The following is a 25,319-nucleotide window of genomic DNA, read 5'->3' as shown; positions in this document are numbered from 1 at the left end:
GTTAAAATGTAGGATATGTCCGGGAAAATCCGGACGTCTGGTAACCCTAAGAATAGTAGTTCCAACAGAATCCTATATATTAAAATTTATAAATACTCTGAACTGCTTTGAATTGTTACAATTTTCAAGTACTGGTATTGGTTCAGCCCTAATGAATGCAAATATATTGCACAGTGGAATCTTCATTTTACATTCCATGATTTAACATCTTCCTGCTTTATACATTTATTCTTCACGGTCCAAACAGATCAAAATGTTACAAAATTTTCCAAGATTTTATATTATCCTGCATCTTAAGTTTCTTTTTTTCACTTTGCACTGTATATGCATGCTGTGCGGTTTCTGGAAGAGGCCTGTAACTGTCCCACATGAATTACTGGGACAGATGGGCTAAAGAAGCCATAGCTATTGTCTTGGGGGGAAAAATCAACACAGATGTGGAATTTCAACTCTGCTACAGTTCTCTGGAACAAAATTAATCCAGATAATAAAATACAGTACCCAAGCAAGCCAATCACAGGCCTCTTCCCAAATCATCACAGAATACACATATTCTCACACCGTGTGGTGTCTTCATAATATTCTCTGAAATTGAGAGTGATGTCAATCCTCAAAATGTAGGACAATAACTCTGATCTAACCTTACTGGTCATGCAATAACATCTGTTTGGAATTACATCGCCAGGAATGCTTCAATTCCCACTAAACGCTAATGTATTATTATTTCGCTTATGCTAAGCTGACAAGAGAAACATTCCTATGGATACACACTTGTTTAAAATATTTTATATTCACATATTTTGTTAGTGTCACTAACAAAATGCAATTCCTGCACACAGTTTGGGCCCAAAAATGTATGATAATAGTTTACAGGATATTTGGGCTGCACAAAAGGGTTGGTCTGAATTGTATATTACTTTGAGTACTTCCCAAACTCAGTAAAAGTATCAGCTGGTATGTGTGGGAAAATTCCAACTAATTACTTTCAGATATATCAGCAGAGTCTTAACATACACCCTAGCCTCTCCAGTCACCACCAGTTTGTCTTACAACTTTGCATTCTCTTTCAATATGCACTGAATGTCTCTCCTGTAAGAGTTCTTAATTCTTTACCTCGCTTGTATCTTACATTCATCTAACTATTCTTCTTTCAAAACCTGTCTCAAAACAAATTCTCAGACTTTTTCCAGGTATTTTCAAATAATTTTTCAGACCATTTTATAAAGCTTTAACATACTAAAATATAAATGTTAAGTCCTGAAATTAGCATGCTACTCAAATGAATTAAGTTCAATCAGTAATGTTGAAAATAAGTAAATAAAAATAAAATATAAAAGTATTTTAAGATCATCTACAATCAAGAAGCTTGTTGGAGAAAAATGTGTTTCTTTTTTGTCTCTAATACTAGCAAGTAGAAAAACAAGCAAATTCTCCAAACTTTTTCATTCCTAACCCGATTTCACTGACTTTTCTAGGTCAGTGGAACCCTGACTAAAAGGACTGGTTTTTACCAAAACATTAAATAAACTCTGTGCTGACTAAAGCCTGCCAAGCTGCTTTCCACTGGACCACACATGGTTGGTGCATTGAATCCCATCGCCAATTTTTTTTGGCTTTGTAGACTGGACTCTAGTACTATTGTTTTCAAGTAGCTCCTAATTGTCCTCACGATGTCGGATCAACATCAAAATTTTGGAGCTCGCACCAGGAATCAAAACCAGGGTGCCTCACATCAAAGGCAAGAATGTTACCCATTAGGCTCTTCTGCCAAACAATATCACACGAAATGTTAAAACAATGAAAAATTTTACATAAGAAACAATACTCGGCTAACCTGCTGTGGCCTGCTATGTCCTCTGGCTCGGGAATCAGGTTGTCCAATTAACCTATCCATTCCACATGTATAGACCTGCCCATCTTTAGTTAAGAAAACAGTAAACTGAGTCCCACAGCACACCTTCTTCACACCCACTCCACACAACGTATCTATTTTCTGCAAAAGACATTTCAATCATAACATGACATAATGAAGACACATATAAATTGTACAAAATTTTGTACTTCAAGAAACTTTTACAACATAGATACAATACATGTCAATGCATGGAAACTGCATAAATGTAAGACATCTCATTACTAAAATTCAAAAAAATACTTGCTAATGTAACTATAGTACACTAAAATTCTTTACGAGATTTGACTTTATTTTAATTTCATTTGTTATTTAGTGTCACTTTTCTGCCACTTATGGCTAATTGCGACAACGAGGATGAGTGATGATATGATGATATTAATGAAGAGACACTCACTCACCCATGTCAGTGCAGGATTTGAACCTGGAATCACTGATATCATAGCATGCTGTACAAACTACTCTGTCATGGAGGTCGGATTTTTGATATTTGGAAAATTTAAAATACTATTAATTACAGTAGTGTACTCTCATTGGAAGTTTTAACTTATTAAGGAACACAGTTCGTGGCAAACTAATTCAAATTTTGACTTCATGTCATGCCACACTGACCATTTCACCACAGGAGTTGGCTATGCTATTGTGGAAAACCTAGAGGGCATGTTTTCGGAAGTTGAGTGTTTTTGCTTTTGGTCTCAATATTTTACATGTCGTGGCAATGGAGATGAGATGGTAGAAAAACCATACTTTGAACAAAAGATGGTAACAGCCCATAGATGTCTATTTTGTAATTTATATTTCATTTCTCCTTGGAGAACCTACAGGGCTGATGTATAGGTGGCACCTGCACCACAAATACAAGCCAGGAATTGTTATGGAATATAAGGCACAGCACAAATAATGCAAGTTTTCATAAAAACTAGAACTTGCAATTGCTGAAATTAAAGATAAAAATGTTAACAATTAGTCTATTAGTAATTCTACTGCAGAAATGGCAGCAAACAGACTTACTTGAGGTGTAGACTTTGTAGTGCAGTTGCCCAAGCCTAACTTTCCATAATCCCCATCACCAAAGGACCAGACAGTGTTTCCATCCAATGAGATGCAAACAGTATGGTTAAGGCCACAAGCTACATATCCAACAGAATACCCTTCCAATGCTGTTACTCGTTCAGGAAGTTTCTTATTTGCTGTGGAACCTAAGCCAAGTCTTCCATAATCACCATTCCCAAATGTGAACAACTTCCCATTGTTTGTTACCACTGCACTGTGCTTAAATCCACAGGACAACTGAAAAAGAAAGAAAATTCTTTATTTCTGAAAAACCCAAACACATTCATGTGATACTGCATAGGACACATTATAGCAATACCAGGCATCAGTATAGTATATTTTGCAAGACTGAGCTGACACCACTCTTAAATTATGCCGATTCCCTTACCAATTCCCACTAATACAGGTACTAGAAAACTGACAATTCAATTATAATGTTAATGTAGATTTTTCATTGGAACTATACAATAGCTTTGCTTTAAAATATTCATAATTTCACATGAGATAGTCCTTTAACTGTAAACTCCATTTCTCTCCACACTGTTGTTGCAAAAACAATGAAAATTATGCATTGTGCATAATTTTCAGTATATTTAGACCAGCCTTTTGAGGATTCCTCAAAACACTGGTACTCCAGAAAAGCAGTGGCTCATACGGGATGATTCAATTCCCACTGATACTTCCTGATACTGACATGACTGGTATTGGCTCAGTCGTAATATTGAGGAATGAGACTAATCATTAGAATTTTGTCAGAGTCAGCCAAACAAGGGCACATAAGAAAATTATTGTTAACTACACCCACGTGATTTTCTGTATGTAGCATGGGATTAAGTGCACAATTCTGCCATTTTGTTATCATTTTTATGAATAAAATGGTATAATTCATGTACTTGGGCTTTGTAAAGCAAATGCCTAAACATGCAGTTTCATTTTCTAAGGCAGAACACTTGTGGTTTCTTTGTTAAATACATTAATTAAGGAGGTAAATGATCCATTGAAGTTCTTCAAGGAATTTCTTCAATTTAATATCAGATAGTTAGAATATTGTTAATTAGAACAGGTTAAGTTTCATACTGGTCCATTCATTTATTTATTTATTTATTTGCCTTCTACAGAGAAAGGATATCTCCAATTACAGAGGCATTAATATAACATAAATAATGTGAACATGAATATAAATGAGATTAAATAACATGCATACATATTACATAGTTATTAACTATAACATAAGTACACTTATATAACGTAGAGTAATGACGTGCTCGCACACACACACACACACACACACATATACACATACATATATATATACATACGTACGTATGCATATATACTATATATATATATATATATATATATATATATATATATATATATATATATATATATATATATATATATATACATATATACATATACACACATACACACACACACACACCTACATATACATACACACATACAAACATATACACAACACACATAAATTATTCATATATCCACAACCAATATTATCACCTTTCTCATGAGGTGTACAGAATAAATATGACCATAATAGGATAGAAACAACAATGAAATAAATACATACACATATTAATGGGCACTTATCCTTAAGCTTATCTACATACATATATTTACATTATATATATACACACACACACATTTATGTGGATAATAATCAATAATTATAACAATTAATTATTATATAATTATAACAATTAATTATTATATAATTAATTATAAAAATATAATTACAACAATCAATTATAATAACAATTAATAATCAATAAATACAATAAATAATCAACCATTTGTGAAAGTATCTGTGTTAAGTGTGGCTTTTATAGCATTTTTATATTCCAAAATGTTAAGATTAAAGTCAATATTTGGATTTGTGGATGTTATTCTATTATACATACTACTCATTCTAATTAATGGTGATTGTTTGTACTTTTCAGTTTTAGGGATATTATATAGCAATAAATTTCTTTTTCTTAAATTACATGTGCTAGCATTGAAACATATTTGGTGAAGAAACTCTCTATTATCCAACAATCCAGTTATAATTTTATAAAGAAATATCTGTTGTCCTAATTCTCTTCTATTGCTGAGTGTCATAAATGAGAATTCCTTCAGTAAAAGGACATATGAAACTCTGTTTGCGTATGCAGACATGTTGTACCTCTTGTAATATAGGTATCTCAAAAACTTTTTTTGCACTTGTTCTATTTGTTTTATGTGGGTTTTGTAAAGTGGCGACCAAACAATAGATGTATATTCTAGTTTGGTTCTAACTAAGGCACTATACAGAAGCTTAATAGAAGTAGTACTGCTAAAATTGAGACAATTTCTTATTAGTAAACCCAAAGATCTATACGCATTATTTATTATATGAGATATATGTTCATGAAACTCTAGTTTACAATCAATTATTACTCCCAGATCTTTAATACTTTTCACTTGTTTCAGTTTTTCCTGATTAATGAAGTACTCATAATGTGTGGTGTGTTCTGTATTTGATATTATCATAAAACAGCATTTTTTGATATTGAGTCCAAGATTACTTTTAACACTCCACTCAAATAAGCTGTTTAAATCTGTTTGTAGTTTCATAACATCCTGGGGCCCGTTAATTTGTTTATATAACTTTACATCATCAGCATACATTAAACAATATGAATGTTTAACATGTAACGGTAAATCATTTATGAAAAGAATGAAAAACAATGGTCCTAAGTTGGATCCTTGAGGTACCCCTGACTGTGCAGTATATATGTATGACTTAGCATTTTTATATGTTACATACTGTTTCCTATGATTCAAATACGACCCAATAAGAGATAAAAAATTATGTGTCAACCCAAAGCTTGAAAGTTTTTTTAACAAGACATCATGATTAATTTTATCAAATGCTTTGGAGAAATCAGTGTAAATGACATGCATACTTGAACGATCATGCAGTATGTTGTGTGCATATTGGACAAAATTAATGAGATTCGTTGTTGTCGATCTACCAGTAAAAAATCCATGTTGACTTTCACTTATAAAACTCTTTACATGATTAAATATTCGCATATATATAATATGTTCAAATACTTTTGCTGGTGCACATAAAATTGCAATGGGTCTATAATTTTCTATATTTCTAGAATCTCCTGTTTTTAAAATGGGGCAGACTTGCGTTAATTTCCATAGATTAGGGAAGTATTGATTTTTTATTATTAAATTGAATATTGAACACAAAGGTTTTTCTAATATTTCTGCACATGCTTTTAATACGTAAGGAGGGATTCCATCCGGCCCAGTTGATTTTTTTGGTTTCAATTTTTTTATGGCTTCAAAATATTCTTTAGATGTTATTGTCCTAATTGATAGTTCATAAGGGACTACCGTTTCAGAATATTCTGATGGATTATAAACACCAGTACTATCTACATACACTGATTTAAAATAGGACGCAAAGCCATTAACAATATGTTGACTCGTTTCAAGTAATTTATTTCCAAAGACCATTGTAGGATTATAATTGGTTCTCTTGCCCCTTTTACTTTGCACAAATTCCCAGAATCCTTTGGTATCTTCTTGTATATTTTGTTCTATTTCTTTGATGTAGATTTTGTAAGCTTTATCTATCAATATTTTAGTTATTTTTCTAAGCTTTTTATATTCTACCTCGCTATTTACACTATCTTTCTTTCGTTTTCTATGATATTCTTTTAGTTTTAATTTATTAATAATTTCTACGGTAAACCATCGTGGATATTTGCTGTGCATATTAGTTTTCTTATATGGAACAGTTTCATCAAATATCTTATTAATTTCATTATAAAAATACGTTATGGCCTCTTCTACATTACCTATTTTGTATAAATATGCCCAGTCTATACCTCGTAATAATTCGTACATGCGCATGAAGTTTGCCTTACAAAAGTTCCTTCTGAGAGTGATATTATTTTTAATACTCTTGAACTTTATTTCCATAGACACATTTATAATTAATGCAGGATGATGTAAATCCTCCTTAACAAGAGGATATTCATCTCTAGATACTGTAATGTTACTATACACATTAGTAAGTATAAGATCTAAGGTTCTGTTATTGCCATTCTTAACATTGTTTATTGAATGTAAATCATAAAAAACTTAAAAAGTTTTGCAACAATTTATAACAGGGCCCACCTTCTTGTAAATTGTATGAACAGTCAGATATCAACGGTAAATTAAAGTCTCCAATTATAAATAGATTAATTTGGAACTCTTCTTTGCATTCAAACAAATTGTAAAATGATTTATAGATATCAATTTTGGAAGCAGGAGAGATATAGATCCCGATTATATAATACAATTGGTTACATATAGAGACTTTAATACATAACATATCAAGATTACTTTTTAGTTCAACAACATCTGAAGGTATTTTATTTTTAACTGCAATAAGAACACCACCTCCTTTATGATTACCAGTTTTATCATGACGAAAGACCCTATAATTATCATGAAATAATTCACTGCTTAGGACCCCATCATGTAACCATGTTTCTGTTAAGACAATAATATCATATCTACTTGTTATATTATTTACATAAAACTCATAAGTTTTTGTATTGAGACCCCTCACATTTTGATAGTAAACCATAATATCAGACGAAGACATTTATTGCTTCAAATTATCTATGTCATCAGTTATTACATATACATCCTTTTGTGAAGCCATTTCAAATTATGCTAACTTATCAACATCTTCAATTGTTTTCAGAACAAAAATATCTCTATCACCTTCTCTTTTTCTTAATTTTATAGACCCTGAACCATCAACCCATAAGTATGCGTAGTTTTTCTCTCTTTTAACTTTCCTGGCATAGCCATAGATTTTCTTCCTGAGGGGAGTGAGACTTTGATTAATATATACAGCTTCGTTATTTGTGTAGCCCAGATGTGTACAGTTTAGATTTCTCTTAACTTTACGTCTTTCAATTATCTTATCTCTAACTACACGTCTAACAAATTTAACAATAATGCCTGCCGATTTCTGTTGCGGAAGTTTTTTCATTCTGTGACATATGTCAATCATTTCATTTTCTACCTTTACATCTAGTACTTGTCCTACTTTTTTTACAATTTCGTAGGGATCTTCATTCAAGTTTTCTGGTACACCATATATTTCAAGTGTATTTCTCCTACCATACTGTTCCAGATCGTCTACTTGAAGCTGTGTCTCCTTCAATTGCTTCTTTAATAACAGATTCTCACTTTCCAACACTTCTATCCGCCCTAAGCATGCACCTATACTCTCGGACTGTTTTTTTATTAGTTCAGCGTTTTCATCTAATTTCTCGTGAGCAAGGTTTAGTGATTTTCCTAGTTCACGTTCCGTTTCTTCTTGCTGCTGCTTCAAATTTTTAACTTCATTTGTAAGAGCTTGTAACAGTTCATAGACGTCCGTTAGGGATGGATTCCCTACCTTAGCTGGTTCCTCCGCACTTTCAAGAAGTAGACTACTGCGCCGTTCTTTCATGCATTTTGTACATCGCCATTCCCTGTTTTCAGATTTTAAATATTCCACATCACTTTCCTTTAACTGCACACATTTCATATGATACCAATTGCAGCAACCACTGCACTGTATTTTGGATGATATATCCTGTCTTGATACAGGTTTAAAACATTCTGAGCAAGTACTCATATTTGGAGAAATCCGACACAAAGCTCCAACCGTGCTGTATAAAAAATAGGTGCACTAATCGACTTGTATGCTGTTTGTTTACATTTGCAAGGACCACAAATTAGTTAATAAAGTACATAAAGAACGTATTTCCTTCCCATATTTTTATCTAGTTACAAAGTTAAGTACTTACTGCATTGTTTCACACTATTATTTCATTTCAATAACGTGCACACACTGTAATATTTCACTACATTTACGGAGCGATAACAGCCGTGATCCTACTCCATTTCTTCTTCTTCTTCTTCTTCTTTCATAGTATAAAGTAAAAAGAACGATAAACCGGAATTATGTAGTAGAAGTAAAAAGTAAAGTAAAGTGCTCCCCTGTGCTTTGCACCATGCCATGAAGGCATATAGAGGGTGTGGTGTTAGGGCCCCAGACTTTCTTGATCACGGCCGAAGGTGGGGGTGATGTGATTAGCACCACACCCCTGGCTGCCTTTACGCCCTGGAGTTTCCTCCAAGTACCCACTTCATATGATGTTGGGTGGGTGCTGGAGCTGCTTGAACAGGTGGAAAAATCAGTACATTTGCTACTCAAGCGATGTCAGAAGTAATAATTACAAGTAAAATGAAAAACTTTTTATCTACAGTATAAATTCACCACATTTCGTCCTTGACACTTATAATGTTCACTTTAATTTTTATTTTGACATGCAATCTACATCAATTGCACACACATACTAGTAAATTCACAAAATTTACCTGCACGACCTCTTCACTCTGCAGAGCCTCGATCTGCCGAGGACGCCTCTGCCGATCACTGTTTCCATGACCCAATTTCCCATAGTCACCGTCACCCCAAGAGAACACCTCACCACTTTCAGCCAGTGCCAGACTGTGGCCATCTGACCCACATGAAGTAGCCAGAGCAGTTATAACAAATCCTGAAAACAAGTGAGTATTTATCAGAAAACAACCTTCCTTCCTTTCTTTCCATTTTGGTTTTTTAAATCCCTTTTTCTGCCTCTTGAGTTTATCATGAGGATGAAATGGATGATGGGATAAATACAATGATACATCCCTCCCTTGCCCAAGTTTTGAAACTATAAGACTTCTAGTTTTGTAACAAGTTACAAACATGGAAGGTTGGCATCTCACACTTCGTTAATCACAACTGAATGTCATTCGTACTTATCACACTCATGTTTGACAACTATAATCTTGGCTTCTTACACAATTAAAAAAAAAAAGCTCATGTAACACAATTTATTCACTTACCAATTTCGGTAACTCACCATCACTCGCATAAAGATCTGTTCATGTGAATTGTGGCAGTGAGTTACAGAAATCAATAAGTGAAAAAATTATATTTTTTCACAATTTACACATAATTATTATATATTTGTGTAAGAAGTGACTTTTAACTCTGTTTGCGCCATGAATTTAAACTATAACTTTGTTCAAATATTTTAGATATAAAGGAAAACTCCAACTTCAATTGGGCAGCTTGGGAGTAAAACTTGATAACCTATACTCCCTTCAATATTGAGTTAACACTGGATTCAGTTGCTGCACAGTCTAAACTTGCTGTACAATAGTGAATGAAGTTCCTTCAGTAGATGCTGATAGCCAGAAACACACGTAGACAGCTGGATAACCCATAAGGCACAATGTAATGGATAAACTTTCACCTGAATTTTTCTCGGTTACATACTTTTGAAGGTTATCAACTTTTACTCCAGAGCTGCTCAATTAATATAATTATTTACATTATCAAGTCTTTTTGACTGGACACTATGCTAAATGCAAGCAAAAATTATGTATATTTTTTCAAGTCATACTAACAACAGATCTTATCTGAAACCCTATCTGTTTTATCTAAAGGCAACCATAATTATTTCTCAGCCCAATGAACTAATGTTTGCTACAAAGTTATTCAGGAAGTATTGACCCTTAGACTGCACCAAATTCCAGCTTATTCTCAGATACCAATCAAGACTAGATTTATGGAAAACTCTTAAATCGGACATGGTCACATTATAGTAGGATATAGTATTATAGAATCAGTAGTAACTAGCTTAGACTAAGTCAATTCATACCTAAAAAAATACAATATCTAAATACCAACCTTGCAGTGCTGATATGACAGTCAGTGAGTGAAGATCATCTGAATTGCCTTGCCCAAGTCGTCCGTAGCTGCCCTCCCCACATGCTAGAACAGTCCCATTGGCCTGGATAACAAAAGTACAATTCTGGCCACAAATTACTTGCTGAGCGCCAGAGAATGTGTCTGCCAGAACTGGAGAGAAGGTGCTTCTACCTGTTTGAAAATGCACAACAGTTATTGCAAATTATCAAAAATAGTGCAGTGGAACCCTGATTTCACATTTTCCCGCATTATACATTCAATCCTGATGGTCCCAATAGAGCAAAATGTTACAAAATTTTCCTCGATTTTACATTTTCCTGCATTTATAGTTTCTATCAGTTTGGCACCCTGAAAAACGTAACATTGTTGTTCCACTGTATTTTCCAGTTTTTAAAATAAATCTGAAAAATTACAAACTAAATATTAATATTAGGGGACAGTTTGTGACCTGCTTTTTATGGGAAATATAAAAATGTAAGGATCTGATACTATTGTGTTTTCGATTGTCCTTTGTTTTTGATCACGTGATGTTCTCTGCTCGGGGAGAGAAGGCTCTGCCTGTTAAGGAGTTCTTCCTTCCTTCAATAATTTATTGAACATTTATGTAATAAATAAGATTATTGGCAGTAGTTCAAAACATGTTTTAATCATTGAGACAACAAGACCTCTGATCAAATATGTTAATGGGCCTTCTGCTATATTTAGTGTAGTTACAATTTGTAGCAGTCTTATATATTAAAGGTGGTTACAAGATTAATCTTTGCTCTATCAGCAGATACAGGCATATTACTAATAATTTTACTGATCCCAAATATCTATAAATAGCCTGTAATGTAGTGCAAAATACTGCCATTTTTTATTTTTACTTTATGAATAAAAACTAAATGCTGGTTTTGAAAGTAAATGTCTAAACAAAAATTTATTTTTTAAAAGACAAAATGCACTGCAGTCACCTGATTGCATACATTACACTGGTCTACAAATTTTCATGAACTTTCTGCTTATGTATATTTTTCAGTCTTATTTTCATAATTTGGACCCACTGAACACGAATATGACATTGGTTTTGCTGTAATGTCAGTTTTTCAGATAATATGGGTCATTTATTATTTCTTATTGAAAGTGCAACGTGTAGCCTATATGTCATATGTATTATGTAGAAAAACAAAAAATTACAAACACAGTGCAGTCAGTACCCAGTAAATTACATATATAATGAACAGTATAATAATGAAAAATAGCTAAAGCAATACAATGAAATGAACAGAATACATTAATATTACACATCAGTCCCTTAATTTAGTTCATCTTATGTGACAACATGTTCTAGAGTGAATATTTGTTGTTCGTTGTCTTTTTTGGGAAACACTCCCTTCCCCTTCGTCACGAACTAATCCCCAAATGTAATCACCCATCATGGGACAGTCCCATCTTCCCTGGTATCTGCCTTCCATGAATTGAATTCCTTTTGAAAGTGTTTGCCGTGTTTTTCGCTTCTCTCTCCCAAAAGATATCAAGATGCGAATGATGCGTAATTTTACAGACATTCTACAGCCCAGTCCTCTATATGTATCAATTAGTGTCTTAACTTGATCGTCAAGAGTTTCATTTCTTTTGTGGACAAGAAATCCCTTCACCAAGTTGTGGAAGGCCTTCCAAGCATTTCTTTCCAGCTCGGTCATATTTTGTTTAAGTTAAGGAAGTAGCAAGTTCAATTCCTTCAGCCGTGAAGCTAAAAGTTCAGACTTATTTTTTGGTAAATTCAGGTCTCGAATAAGGTCATCTAGCTCTTTCTGGTTCAGTAAATGAGGTTGCTTCCTATCCTCATCATCAGTAACATGGTCACCAGAACTGTCCAAATCACTACCTTCTTCTGCAAACGTGGTTTGGATTGGAGGAGATGATATAGGAAGATCTTCACTGCCAGGAACAGGTGCTCGGGAGGATGGTATGTCAAGGTACTGTAGCTGATGCCTGTTCTTCCCTCTCTTGAAATGTGGCAGGTCGATCATGCAAAAGTAACAATCATCATGATGATTTGTAGGTTCCCTCCACACTCGCATAATTAAAAATGGCATGCCTTTCCTACTACCACGCAACGAATATTCCATCGTCAACCTGCAGTTACCACACGTAACATGTGGAGCTCATGGTTTGTCCAGATCACCAACAGCCATTCCAAAGTATGCTTTATAGGCTTCACAAAAATTTGTCACTGGTACAATGGCATGTTTAACTTGCTTGAGCCCAATATAGCATCCACATACATAACAGAACGAGTCTGCATGTAATTTGCACTTTCGACCCGCTGACATGCTAATCCATAACAAAGCAAATAAACTTAACGCAGATTAACACACACCCCGACTGAAGTAGTAGACATGGTGGCGAAGAAACAACCTTGAAACACACAACCACAAGGCCAAAGTAGGAATTCAGGTGAGCGCTTGTACTCTTCAAATTTACTATGCACCGATAAAAACGCACAAAAGAAAATAGATAAACCACACAGACAGGAGACATGAAGGGGGAGTTTCGAACCTTTACACGAGTTAAAATCAACAGCAACTGTGCTTACTGTAAGAGTAAATACACCCATATTGCTGTGGCTAAGCCAGCAGTGGGAGTGAACACAACATGCTAATATCTTTTAAAATGTTGATATTTCTACAAATTCGTTGCCGGATTCATGTTCAGTGGGTCGAAATCTATAAGAATTCATCCCAAAACAATGATAAGCAAAATCTTGTTGACCAGTGTTATTTAAAGAGCTTAATGAACCATTCACATTCTTCAAAATGCTAGTTCAGTGGGTGAGTGAGTTAAGTGGTCAATTTTTGAAATCGTCACTGATGGTTCAAGGTTCAAATCCCAGCTTGGGCAAGGGTGTTCTTTGTGAATAATGTCCCTTCATCAATTTCTTGTAACCATCGCTCATCCCCACTGTCACAATTAGCTGAAAGTGGCATAAACACAACACTAAATAACAAAATTATAATAAAAAACATACATGTTCTTCATGGAACATTTGCAATTTTATATTGATTTGGGAGCAGTGTACGGGGTTTAAACCCCCCGACCCTTGAGTTTGTGAAATATTATGAAAAATGCTGTGGAAAAAATGTAAATGGCCAATTTATCACAGTCAAAGATCTGGGACAATACTACGAGGGTCACTATTTATATTTTGAGCCTTGGCAACACTGATTGAAGTTAGGTGCGATTTGACGTTTGCACGGAATCGTCTGGCATTATTGACCATAACGTACTTCAAATGTTTTGTCAATAGCTTCATTTGTGATGTTTATGTTGCCTTGGAGATTGCACGACAACAATAAAATGGAATTAACTCGTGAACATTTTCGTGCGATGATTTTTTACGATTTTCGACGTGGATTATCAAGACAAGAGTGAATCGATCAACTTACTTCCACATTTGGCGATGAAGCCCCATCCTTTGCCACTGTGAAACACTGGTATAACGAATTTAATCGTGGCCGCCATTCGCTCACCGACGAGATTCGCGAAGGTCATCCAAAATCAGTTGTTGTTCAAGAAAACATTGATGCTGTGCAAAACCTAATACTGCAAGATCGTCATGTGACATAACGTCAGATTGAGGCAACCATAGGCATTAGTTCCACCAGCATATATAAAATATTACATGATCATTTAGCTATGAGAAAGGTATGTTCTCGTTGGATCCCACACAATTTGACAAAAACTCAAAAAGACGCTCGCGTCAATTGGTGAAAATAAATGCTCAATAAATACAATTGTGGTGCTTCAAAAGACGTATATAAGATTGTAACAGGTGACGAATCATGGATATATGCATATGAGCCGGAACGTAAACAGCAGTCGACTGTATGGGTGTTTCAAGATGAACCCAATCCAACAAAAGTTGTTCGCGCTCGAAGCACATCAAAACAAATGGTCACCTGTTTTTTCGGGAAAACTGGTCGGCAACTGTGCCTTTAGAGGAACGTAGAACGGTCAACTCTGAATGGTACACAACAATTTGTTTGCCAGAGGTCTTCGGTCAAATACAGAAAAAAAACAAACGCCGTCAGATCATTCTTCATCAAGACAATGCCAGCTGTCACACATCTCGTCTAACAACCGACTTTATGAACAGTCAAAAAATCGAATTGATGGGTCATCCGCCGTACAGTCCTGATTTGGCACCCAATGACTTCTTCTTGTTCCCGAATGTCAAGAATAAATTGCGTGGACAACGATTTTCGTCGGCGGAAGACGCCGTTGATGCGTTCAAAAACCATATTATGGAGGTGTCTCAAGAAGATTGGAAAAACTGCTTTGACAAATGGTTCGAACGAATGCAAAAGTGTATTGACCATAAAGGAGAATACTTCGAAAAACAATAAAGCAGTTTTCAATGCCAAATTCCTGTTTTTTTATTGTTAGGCTCAAAATATAAATAGTGACCCTCGTATGAGGGTAACTATGATTTAAAGAGAAAAAAAAAATTAGTATCTCAGTTGCAACAAGGTTCAATACACTTGCGTACGCAGGATTTTTTTTTCGGGAGGGGCTGGAATAGTAAATGTGGATAGAAAAGGCTTCGTTTTGGAGGGCAGGATGCATAATAAAATATTTCGTATTTTTGGAGCCTTTCAGTCTATTAAAATTGTATTCAAAGACAAAAATGGTAATCGGGACTCACTTTAAAAGAGGTTTCGCATTTAGACATTTTGATTTTATAAAGTTCTTAATAGATTTTTATTTCAAAATTCTGATATTCTCAAAATTTTGGCAGAGGCTGTAACACCATCGGCCAACCCTCTACGTACGCCAGTGTTTAACGAACATGTATTTTTTTTTTTTTGTGCGAACAATGAGAATTAACTAAATAAAGTTCTTGGTTCATTGTAAAAGGTTAATGTATAGACAAAGGCTAGGTGGACAACAATACAGTCACCAGTCTCCTTTCCAATTGTTTACCGCAGCACGTTTGAATGTCTCTCTTTAAAACGTCTCACCTTGTTGACTAGACAATTATTCAAACGACAATAAGCTTAACTTTGTAAAATGTTTTGTTGGTAAGAACAGCGAGACAATCCAATTATCAGGGACATTTAAGCGGGGAAGAAGCCGAAAAAATTCCAACCAATTTCGGGAATCGAATCCGGATATTCCGCATGATTGTCAGACGCTCTACCGACCAGACCACCGCAGCTCCTTGGATGAGTTCCATACTTTGATTATTTCAATTTATTTTAATATATTTTCTTGTTTTTATGGATTTTCTTCAGAGTTAAAATATGTCACCTCGTTGACCAGACAATTATTCCGTAACAAAGAAACAAAAAAATGCTCCCAGGATTTGATAAAAATCGAATGACTAAAAAGTAATTTCATTCTATTGTTTTCATAAATACTATATTTATGTAGATCTCTACTACTTAATAGTAGTAGTGGTGTTAGTAGTATTATTAGTAGTAATTCAGCTAATTAATTCATTATAAGTATTATTAATTAATTGTGATGATTATTATTTAATTAAAGTATAATAAAACAATGGTAATGTGAATTTGGAGAAAGTTTTAGAAATACCCCCCCCCCCCCCCTTGATGAAATCCTTCGTACGCTACTGTTTGGGAAAATACTGGTATTGGTAAATCTGACATTGGTACATTATTGGTGTTGGTAAAAAATTCATTATCAGTGCATCCCTGTAATTTATATATATTGTGGAACGATTCAAGGGAGACTCTGTAATAAAGGTAAAGTCTCTCTCCAGACATCAGTGCTCGGTCAAGTGACAACTTACAACACAAGGTAACATTCCACAAATAGCGGAAACACATGACGTCAGGAGACACGGCATTCTTCGATACTACCGGGTTCAAACCAGTCATCGGCTGGCAAATACGGAAGTGCTGACCATGCAGCTAGGAAGTATTTGCCAGCAGCTTAAAAAGAGCTAGGCACTAGAATTCGGTAGTTAGTCGCACCTCAGAATTCAGCAGAAGCTCAAAGAGAATACCAGCTACCAGGCGAAGACACATTCACTCTATCAGGTCTCAAGCCCGGCTCGGGAAACCGAACCACAGCTTTCACCATGGCAACCACTAACACACATGCGAGTTGGCCATCTTCGGTACCACGGCTTGTAAGTCAGACCATCGTTCGAGTAGCCTTCTAGAGAGCTCTCTCTCCAAGACCAGCTTGTGCTTCGTCGCCAGCCACGGGCAAGAAGACCAAGGGCCGTCGAACTCAGGACTCCATGCTCTGTTACCTGACGTCCACACTCAAGTGCTTGGCTGAGAGATAAGATGTACATCGTCAACATCCCTTGAAATCATCCCACTCTCTGTCAGAAGCCTATCAGCAAGATTGTATGGGGACCATAAAACGTAACCTAGCTCTACCATCTGACCCCTAAAGCGTTCCCCATTCTCCCTGGCCGTCAGAGGTCAATGCCTCAATACCTCACCCACCTCTCGACAGAACTACAACCTCCGTCTACACCAAGCCTTGGTCAACTGTGGATATCCTTCCACCCTGGTTACCAAACAATACCACCAATCCCCCTGTACTTGTCCCTGTACTTGTCACTCTACGTTCCCTCCTTTCCATCCAGCACAGTGATCCTGACACCAGAAATATCTTCCCTGACAAGCACAGAGTTGTCCTACCTACCCACAATCAACCTCCACCCAGCCACACATGGTTGCAAAACCTGCCCCATATTTGTCACTTCCTGCACCATCCAGATTCACACTGCCACTGGCAGATTTGACCTCTATCCCAAAGGAACCTGCTACAGCTCTAATCTCATTTATACTCTCATCTGCAATATCTGTGGGTGCTTCTACCTGGAAGAAACATGCACAGCCCTCAACCTCCGCATCAACAATCACAGATCCTCCACGCAAAACCTGGATTTCGCTGTTGCCGTTAATGCCAACCACCATAATATTCCCTTCAATGACTGCTTCCGGTAGCGATCATCCACTCCTTGCCCAAATCCAACAATGCCTCAGTACGTAAAAGATGGGAGAGGGCCTACATATCAGCCATTAGTGCAAACACATCTCCTGGCCCGAACAAGGCCTCCTAGTAATGTCCCCCATACCCACCCCTCACCTTCAGCAACACCCTTTGCCTCCCCCTACACCCTTCGCACTCAGTTTTCCACAACCTGGCAAAAGAACAACATTTTTTTGTGTGGCACTGTCAACCCCTTTTTTTCTGGACCTGGCAACACTGCAGGCCACGCTATTCCACTGTTCGCGCTGCTCAATCTCCACGTCTTTTTTATACTTTTGAAGATGCAGTAGCTGCCACGAAAATTTGAAGTATTCCTGTGTTTGGTGAGCGTTTCCTCTTCAGTGTGCCATAAGTTACTTTCATGGTGGTTCAATTGAATTAGTTCCCTTCGCTGCATGGAGATGCATTAGTGTCCATGGATGATGGAAAGGACATTAAAACTTACATATATCTGGTTGAGCAACTATTATCTAACGACTTTTCAGTGAAGGTAACTCACTCAAATTGATTTTAATTGTTAAGAGGGTTGCATCCTGGTATTGTCTCAGTGCTGACAAACTCATAATAATTCTAATAATCAATTACTCAACATCGTTTTATAACTACATCTCTCTCACATGTACAAAAACATCACTTTTGGGGGTTAAGTTTCATCACAAGAACACATGCTTCCTTCCTCAGAACTTCACTTCAAGAGAAAAAAAAAAGTTCCTTGTTAGTTCATTGACTCAACTGATGGATACTCTGAAACTGCACGACTCGCATAATATACAACAACCATAACAGAATTAATTTAAAACTGGTCTCTGTGGCAGAATGGTTAGCACATCATGATACAATGTCAGGGCTTCCAGGTTCGAATCCCAGCATGGGCATGTGCATTCTTTGTGGATGTCCCTTCAGCAATTTCACCATATCATCACTCATTCTCATCTTCATGATTAGCCAAAAGTAGCAAAAAAGCAAAGTAAAATAAACAAAATCAAACAAATGAAGAAATTAATTTAAATACCTGCTTCTCCCAATTGACCATGTCGATCACTTCCCCACAAGAAAACCTGGCATTTTCCTCCCAGCTGCCAGTCATGAGGTTGTTGTGTTGCCCAGAGCATCACTTCTTCGTCAGCCTTAAGACTCCACTGGGAATTGTCTAGTGCAGACGAATCTTCATCACCTGAAGTATAGCCATCACTAAAATTCTCTTTCTTACACAAATACATACATAGAAAAACCAACATATTTTGAATGTTAGGCACAAATTTATTTTTTAGGTTCTGAAATTAATGTGTGTCATTGTTAAAGGAAGATGATATTTGTGATAAATTAGAAATAAACATTTCTGTATTAAAATAGATTAAATTTTACTTTCAAAATAAAATTACATTTTGGTGTTATTATGGTGAATAGAATCTTAAACTTGTTACACAAAAATAACAATTCTCACCCTAATAAGCCTATTCGAAATCTTTACCTGCGTGAAATGCATAGATTATACATTTATTTATCTTTGAACAAGTACATGTTTTTGTACCACATTTTGCCACATAATTAAGTAATGTTCAGGGAATTTTGCATAACTCACTGAATAAGTCCAACTTGGGAAAGAATTGTGCTGGTAAAGAAACTATTAATTTCATGTTTAATAGTTAATTTAAAATTCTGAATATAATTTTGCATTATTTCATGATAAAATGTGGTAGAAAATGCACTTTCCACTATTTTGAAACAGCCATCAATGAACACTAGTATAATGGAAATATGGCATTTCGTATTTTCTTCAAGAATGAAATAAGCATGTCCTAGCCATTACACTTTCTTAGTGATAAGACTCTTCAAAATTGTGAAATTCAGGTTTCACTCTTTATTAATTTTGAAGATCAGATACCTAAATTTTCTGCATGTATAATTCATTTGTAATACCAACTATGTACTTAAGACACATAAAAGGATCAATTTAGACAATGAGCTGCATTATAGGATGACATTTTCATGCTTCATCTTACATCTTGCCAGTTTAAAGGTCAAATGTCAACGTAAGTCTAATAGTCTATCATTTTCTGCACTGATTGTATGGTGTTAGTGAAGTGTAATTTTTCAATTATCCTACACAAAACATACAAAACTGATATGATGCAATTCTTACTTGTAGATTCAATGTTCTGAAGAACAAATTCTGTTGGAAACTGGCATCTATTAACAAGCGCTTCGGCTGTATGAACTGCAGTACTGAATACTTGCAACCACTGCCATTCAGGAACTGAAACAAAAAATAAAATAAAAAATACAAAACTAAGGACATATATTTCATAATCAGCAACTTCAAGTGATGTCATCAATTTAACACATTCATTCCATTTGTTCATGAGAATAAAATAAATTATAAAGGCATATTATAAATTTTGAACATTTCTCGTAACAGAGTTAAAAATATCCAAAATGCTGAAGAGTAAGGCTCTTTCGGTTGGACACATGTTTTGGATAATATATGCAAAATACTTACCTCTGTTTAACCTTGCATCGGTGTTTGGTGGTGATGGCATGTAACACAAGACCCTATCCAACTTCAAGCAAAGTGTCAAAGCAGTTAAACACTTCAAGTAGTTGCTGTGCACAAGCTGCTCCCCACTGATGACCAAGGGCTTCTCATACAGGTACTGATCTTGCAAGATAGTTGGAAGATTAACAAGCAGAGCTCGAAGGCACGGTGCATGTTGTAAGCCTGTGATTCCTTGTGATAGAAGAGACATCCTGCACGTGGGTAAAATGTGGCTCTTCATTGCTTTCTCAACAGTTGCATGAATAACTTTCACTTTCTAAGGGAATAAGAAAACTTGCTACAGTTACCTTATGCATACAGTAAATGAAATTTCCATAACAGTACACATAAGACAGATCCATCACAATTATAATATCATTATTAAATTCTAGCCCATTTTGGCAAGTCACATGATCACCTTTCCATTTAAGGAAATGAAGCTGACTCCAGTATGGTGCATTTCAAGATTGCCCCCATGTTGGTAACATGCCCTAACAAGTTCTCACTTCCCCCTTTTCTAAACATATTATGGCACAAGATGTTTGAATCATGTTTCTCTATCCAAATTTGTTTTAAAGGAGTGTTTTCACACTTATGGACGATAAACAACATTATGGTTTTAGCACAATAAGGGTTGAAAAAGGGACACCAATGTGTTTCTCATGAAATCCTAGGCCTATTTCATGTTACATGACCATCTTTTCATTTAAGAAAATTAATATGACTACTACATGGCAGATTTCAAGATGACTACCATGTTGATAACATATCCCCAAAAGTTTTCCTCCTTTCCTATATTATGTATCCGGATGCCTGATTCCCTATCTATTTTAATGGGATACTCATTATGAATGTGCGAATTACTCACAATAAATATAACACGTATTTTAAAAATATGTGTTATATTTAGTGGGATATTTCTGCACTTATGGACCACCCTGTATATGACTACCCCTCCCATCAAAGAAACATCAACCCCTCCTTGTAAAATTCCATAAGACCACTGTTTGTAAATATTTATATCTTGAGTTGTTACAGTTAATTTACCAAATAGTCAGCAATCAAAGCAAAATTCTTTGTAAAATTGCACCCATACACAAAATACCTTGCGATTTAAGTTTATCAACTTCGCATTGAGATTGTACTCACTTTTGATCTTCCAAAACAAACTGCTATCCCAACATCTCCTATCCAACACAAGCTATTGACCCCACCATTCCCAATTACAGTCTGAAGAAGGCTTCCATCTTGCAAAGACCAAATGTTCATTGTACCTCCCAAGCCTTTGCAGCAACCTGAAAGGAAAATTATGATAGAAATAACAGATTTCATTGGATTAACATGAAAAAAAAAATGTAATAACAATTTAGTCTTTCTATTCTAATGTTTCTAGTAGAGAGGGACAAGTATGAAATGTTTGCATTTTTTTTTGTGCTGCCATTTCTGGCTAATTGTGAAATGATGATTTGTGACAATCACAAAGGAAAACCCATGCACAGTCCAAGACTCACGCCCAGAACCTTCGATGATGAAATCAAGAGCTTACAACTCAACATGTTGGATGTGTGTATTCTATGACCTCTATGCATGTTGTAAAAAGTTTCTTACCGAGTGCATAATTTTTTGGTGCTCAGCTTTGTTAAGTTCTTAAAAACATTGTGAACAAAGTTCCACAAGCTCTTGATGAAGCACCAGTTCTCTGCCTCAATAAAGATGATGATAATATATTCAACCAGCTGCAAGTTTGCAATCAACAATCAGCTAATTTTAGAAATTTTTTGTCACAATTTCATTGAGGACATAAAACAAATAAAAATACTAATAGCTTGAAATGATCTTACTCTCACTATGGAAAAATGATACATTGCAAAATAAATTACATTCACATTTGATTTCAACTTATGTAATTGAGAATGTTTGATTTTAGACATAATTTTCACTATTTAAGCACAAAAAATATTAGTGAAATTAATTTTAAAATGAAGAAAAAAATATGCCAAATTCATGTTATTTCACAGTTTTGTATGCATAAGAGAAATGTTAGGGTATTGTTGCATGTATATAAGCACTTATTTTTCCTTTTGCAAGAATCAATGTTCCATGATTTCAAAATCAAGAACTTAAGTGATTGCGAACAACATAGATGTGAACTGATTGCAGTGCACTGATATGATTCCCATGTTTTAAGCACATCATAATTACTAATATAAATGTAAGATCATCTTTTTTTTTCAGTCATGTAAAATTCTTTAGAAACAGATCAAAATCCATTCACGACAATCAAAATCTAGGTTTTATCAATTAAAAAAAAAAAGTTTGGGAAGTTCTAAATTTGATTATAGACATAGAGGGTTCAAAGGAATGCATGTATTGGTCAGTCTTCAAATTTAAAAAAAATATATTTATCTTAATTACCTGTTGCAACCATCATTCCTTTTGGATCTACTGACAAGGAGGTCACAGGAGAGTATGAAGGCCCCTGTAACCTGAATAGTTCTTCTGGATGAACCTTGCCATCGCTGTCTTCATATGTACCATCTGGCAACAACCAAACTGTAACAAATCCTTGCACATTTCCAATGCACAGGAGTAATGGCGTTTTCCCTGTTCCTGAAATAAAGAACACCTGTTGTATCAAATTAGTTTTTCAAATATGTGCAATCCATATTTACAACAGGTACAACAACCATATTTAATATTTCCTGACATTTCCAGGTTATTGAATGCTATTATGAAATTCTCAGACTCCTTCATTACATTTCTTTAGTCATAGGTCACTGTGAATCCTGTCATACTGGAGTCAGAATCGAGATTTAAAAAATGGGCAGACATCAGGACAAAAAGTCTTAAAAATTAGGCTATTCAAATTTTAGAGATAATCTCATTATTGGGACAAAACGTGGAAGAAGGTAACAAACAATACGTACATAAAAAAAAAAAAACTGCATGACTGTAATTGAAGAATAATTCTCTGGACATTATAGAAAACAGTTCTTAACCCAGTAGGATGCTGCACACTCTCCAATCCAAGGATGTGCACTGGGTACAAAATTGCTTCTTAAGTCCCAATTATAATTGTTTTAAAACATGTAGATAATAATACCTTCTTGTATTAAACTATTTTTATTACATTTGAACATTTATATTGCATTATGCAATAGTTAGAGATGACAAAAGAAGACAGTACGATGAGTGCACTCTGCCATAATGTAAGGACATGCACTGAGTAAAAAATACTTTGTCAGGAAAATAGTTCGAAGTCTTAAGTTCAAATTATAATTGTTTTAAAGCAAATAAATAACAAAACCTTTATTGATTAATATAATTTTATTAATTTTGAACATTTTTTTGTTTTACACAATAGAGAGAAAAAAAAGAACATGTTGAAATACCAAACTGAAATGTATGTGTGTGTGTGTGTGTGTGAGTGAAATTTACCCAAGCAGTGTTTCTATGGCTCTGTGAGCAGAACTCAAGAAGCTGACCCCTGATTTAAGGTTGTGACATTCAGATGGATTCAATGGAAAGGTACTGAGAAGGGTAGCCTCAAGCACTCATTGGAAATGAACAAAAAATAAAATATATATTTCAATATCGCCTGGGTAATTTTTAACCATACGTGTATCCTTACAGGTTAATTTGCATGTGATGTTAATTTGACATACATCTAGCACTTCAACTACTTATACTTATTTCAACACTACTTTTCAAGAGAGATCACCTCTTCTCTCATCTTCAGGTGAACAACTATTTTTTGACAGTGGTAGAGATCGATCCTACGACAGATCTGTGATATTTATATATATATATATATATATATATATATATATATATATATATATATATATATATATATATCACAGGTCTGTCGTATATTTGTGTTACAGCACTACCTGTTTACGAAATTCAACAAAAGTGTTGGCATCGGATCAGCCCAAATTTTATGACCACTCTTTACTAGCATATGTTGAACATAATTTGTGGCAATACATACCTATTACTGGAGACCATTCTAACGATGATGCCTGGTTAGATTGTTCTAAGGAATGCATACATGTCCATGATGTGTCGGTTTTCTTCCATATTCTACACATTCCATCATTGCCACATGTTGCGAGAAGTTTACCTCTTGGATCCCATTTCATACATGACAATGGCCCCTAAAATATTACACATTTTTTTTTTTTTTTTTTTTTTAAATTCACACATGTACACAACATTTACCAATAATAAGTTATTGAAATGTTAGTGAGAAATTGTGGCTTAACTGATGATCAAATCTTGGTCCTTGGATATTACAACTTCCAAGATATACAAGAAAAGCTGCAAGTTGAAGATGGAAAAATTGAAGAAAGTGAAGTAATTATCCATACCTATATAATTATTAAAAACGAAGTTCACCAAATACTGACTAATTACTGACCAATTTATTACAGCCTGGCATTGTAAAAGAAAAACTGGACGCTACATGCAGGTAGAACAATAAATTTCTTTGTCAAATCATTTTTTGTTTGTCACTGAGGTTTAGAGTTTGGTTTGAGTTGGTGTTTTAAGTCCACTTTATGCACAGTAAGGCTAATCGGGACTGGACCTACAGTTTAAAGTGGAATCCGAACCACTTGTGCCTCCACCGGGTATCGAACCCGGGACCCCTTGATTACAAGGCGAGGACGCTACCACTGCGCCATCGGGGAGGCCCTCACTGAGGTTTAGACTTAAAAAATAATTTGAAGAATGAAACTACACATGTTATATTAGCAATTTCAGTTAAAAGTACAGTGTGTCGCTTATGGTGCAAGTGTTAGTGTATGATGTGCACCAGAAGGTTCCACTGAACATTGAATGTTTGTTGCAGTACCCACAGAAACCATGGTGCTAAGAAACACTAATATTAAAAGCAACTATGAGGAAGCCTATTGAACTTTTGCCTGGACCTTCTCTCTCCCCAACATGTGTTTGTAGCATGTGACAACTCATCCCAA

At 35.1% G+C, this 25,319-nt stretch overlaps 1 protein-coding gene across 2 annotated transcripts in view; it reads right to left on the bottom strand.

Annotated features, from left to right (window-relative positions):
• Nucleotides 1-25,319, bottom strand: part of LOC145984969 (putative E3 ubiquitin-protein ligase HERC1) — a 309,625-nt gene that overhangs the window by 49,132 nt on the left and 235,174 nt on the right. For both annotated transcript variants that reach the window (XM_083118420.1, XM_083118421.1), the window contains exons 54-63: nt 24,332-24,497; nt 22,753-22,947; nt 21,487-21,632; nt 20,302-20,614; nt 19,945-20,058; nt 18,814-18,975; nt 10,764-10,955; nt 9,398-9,579; nt 2,924-3,202; nt 1,835-1,993 (exon numbers count right to left, since the gene is read on the bottom strand). In XM_083118420.1, the coding sequence (XP_082974546.1) occupies nt 1,835-1,993; nt 2,924-3,202; nt 9,398-9,579; nt 10,764-10,955; nt 18,814-18,975; nt 19,945-20,058; nt 20,302-20,614; nt 21,487-21,632; nt 22,753-22,947; nt 24,332-24,497 (1,908 nt within the window). The remainder of the gene's footprint in view (nt 1-1,834; nt 1,994-2,923; nt 3,203-9,397; nt 9,580-10,763; nt 10,956-18,813; nt 18,976-19,944; nt 20,059-20,301; nt 20,615-21,486; nt 21,633-22,752; nt 22,948-24,331; nt 24,498-25,319) is intronic.

Source organism: Lepisma saccharinum, chromosome 3, assembly GCF_977018435.1.
Source record: "Lepisma saccharinum chromosome 3, izLepSacc3.1, whole genome shotgun sequence".
Taxonomy (NCBI): Eukaryota; Metazoa; Arthropoda; class Insecta; order Zygentoma; family Lepismatidae; genus Lepisma; species Lepisma saccharinum.
Note: the sequence above shows the minus strand (reverse complement) of the source record. Positions and strands in the feature narration are given on the sequence as shown.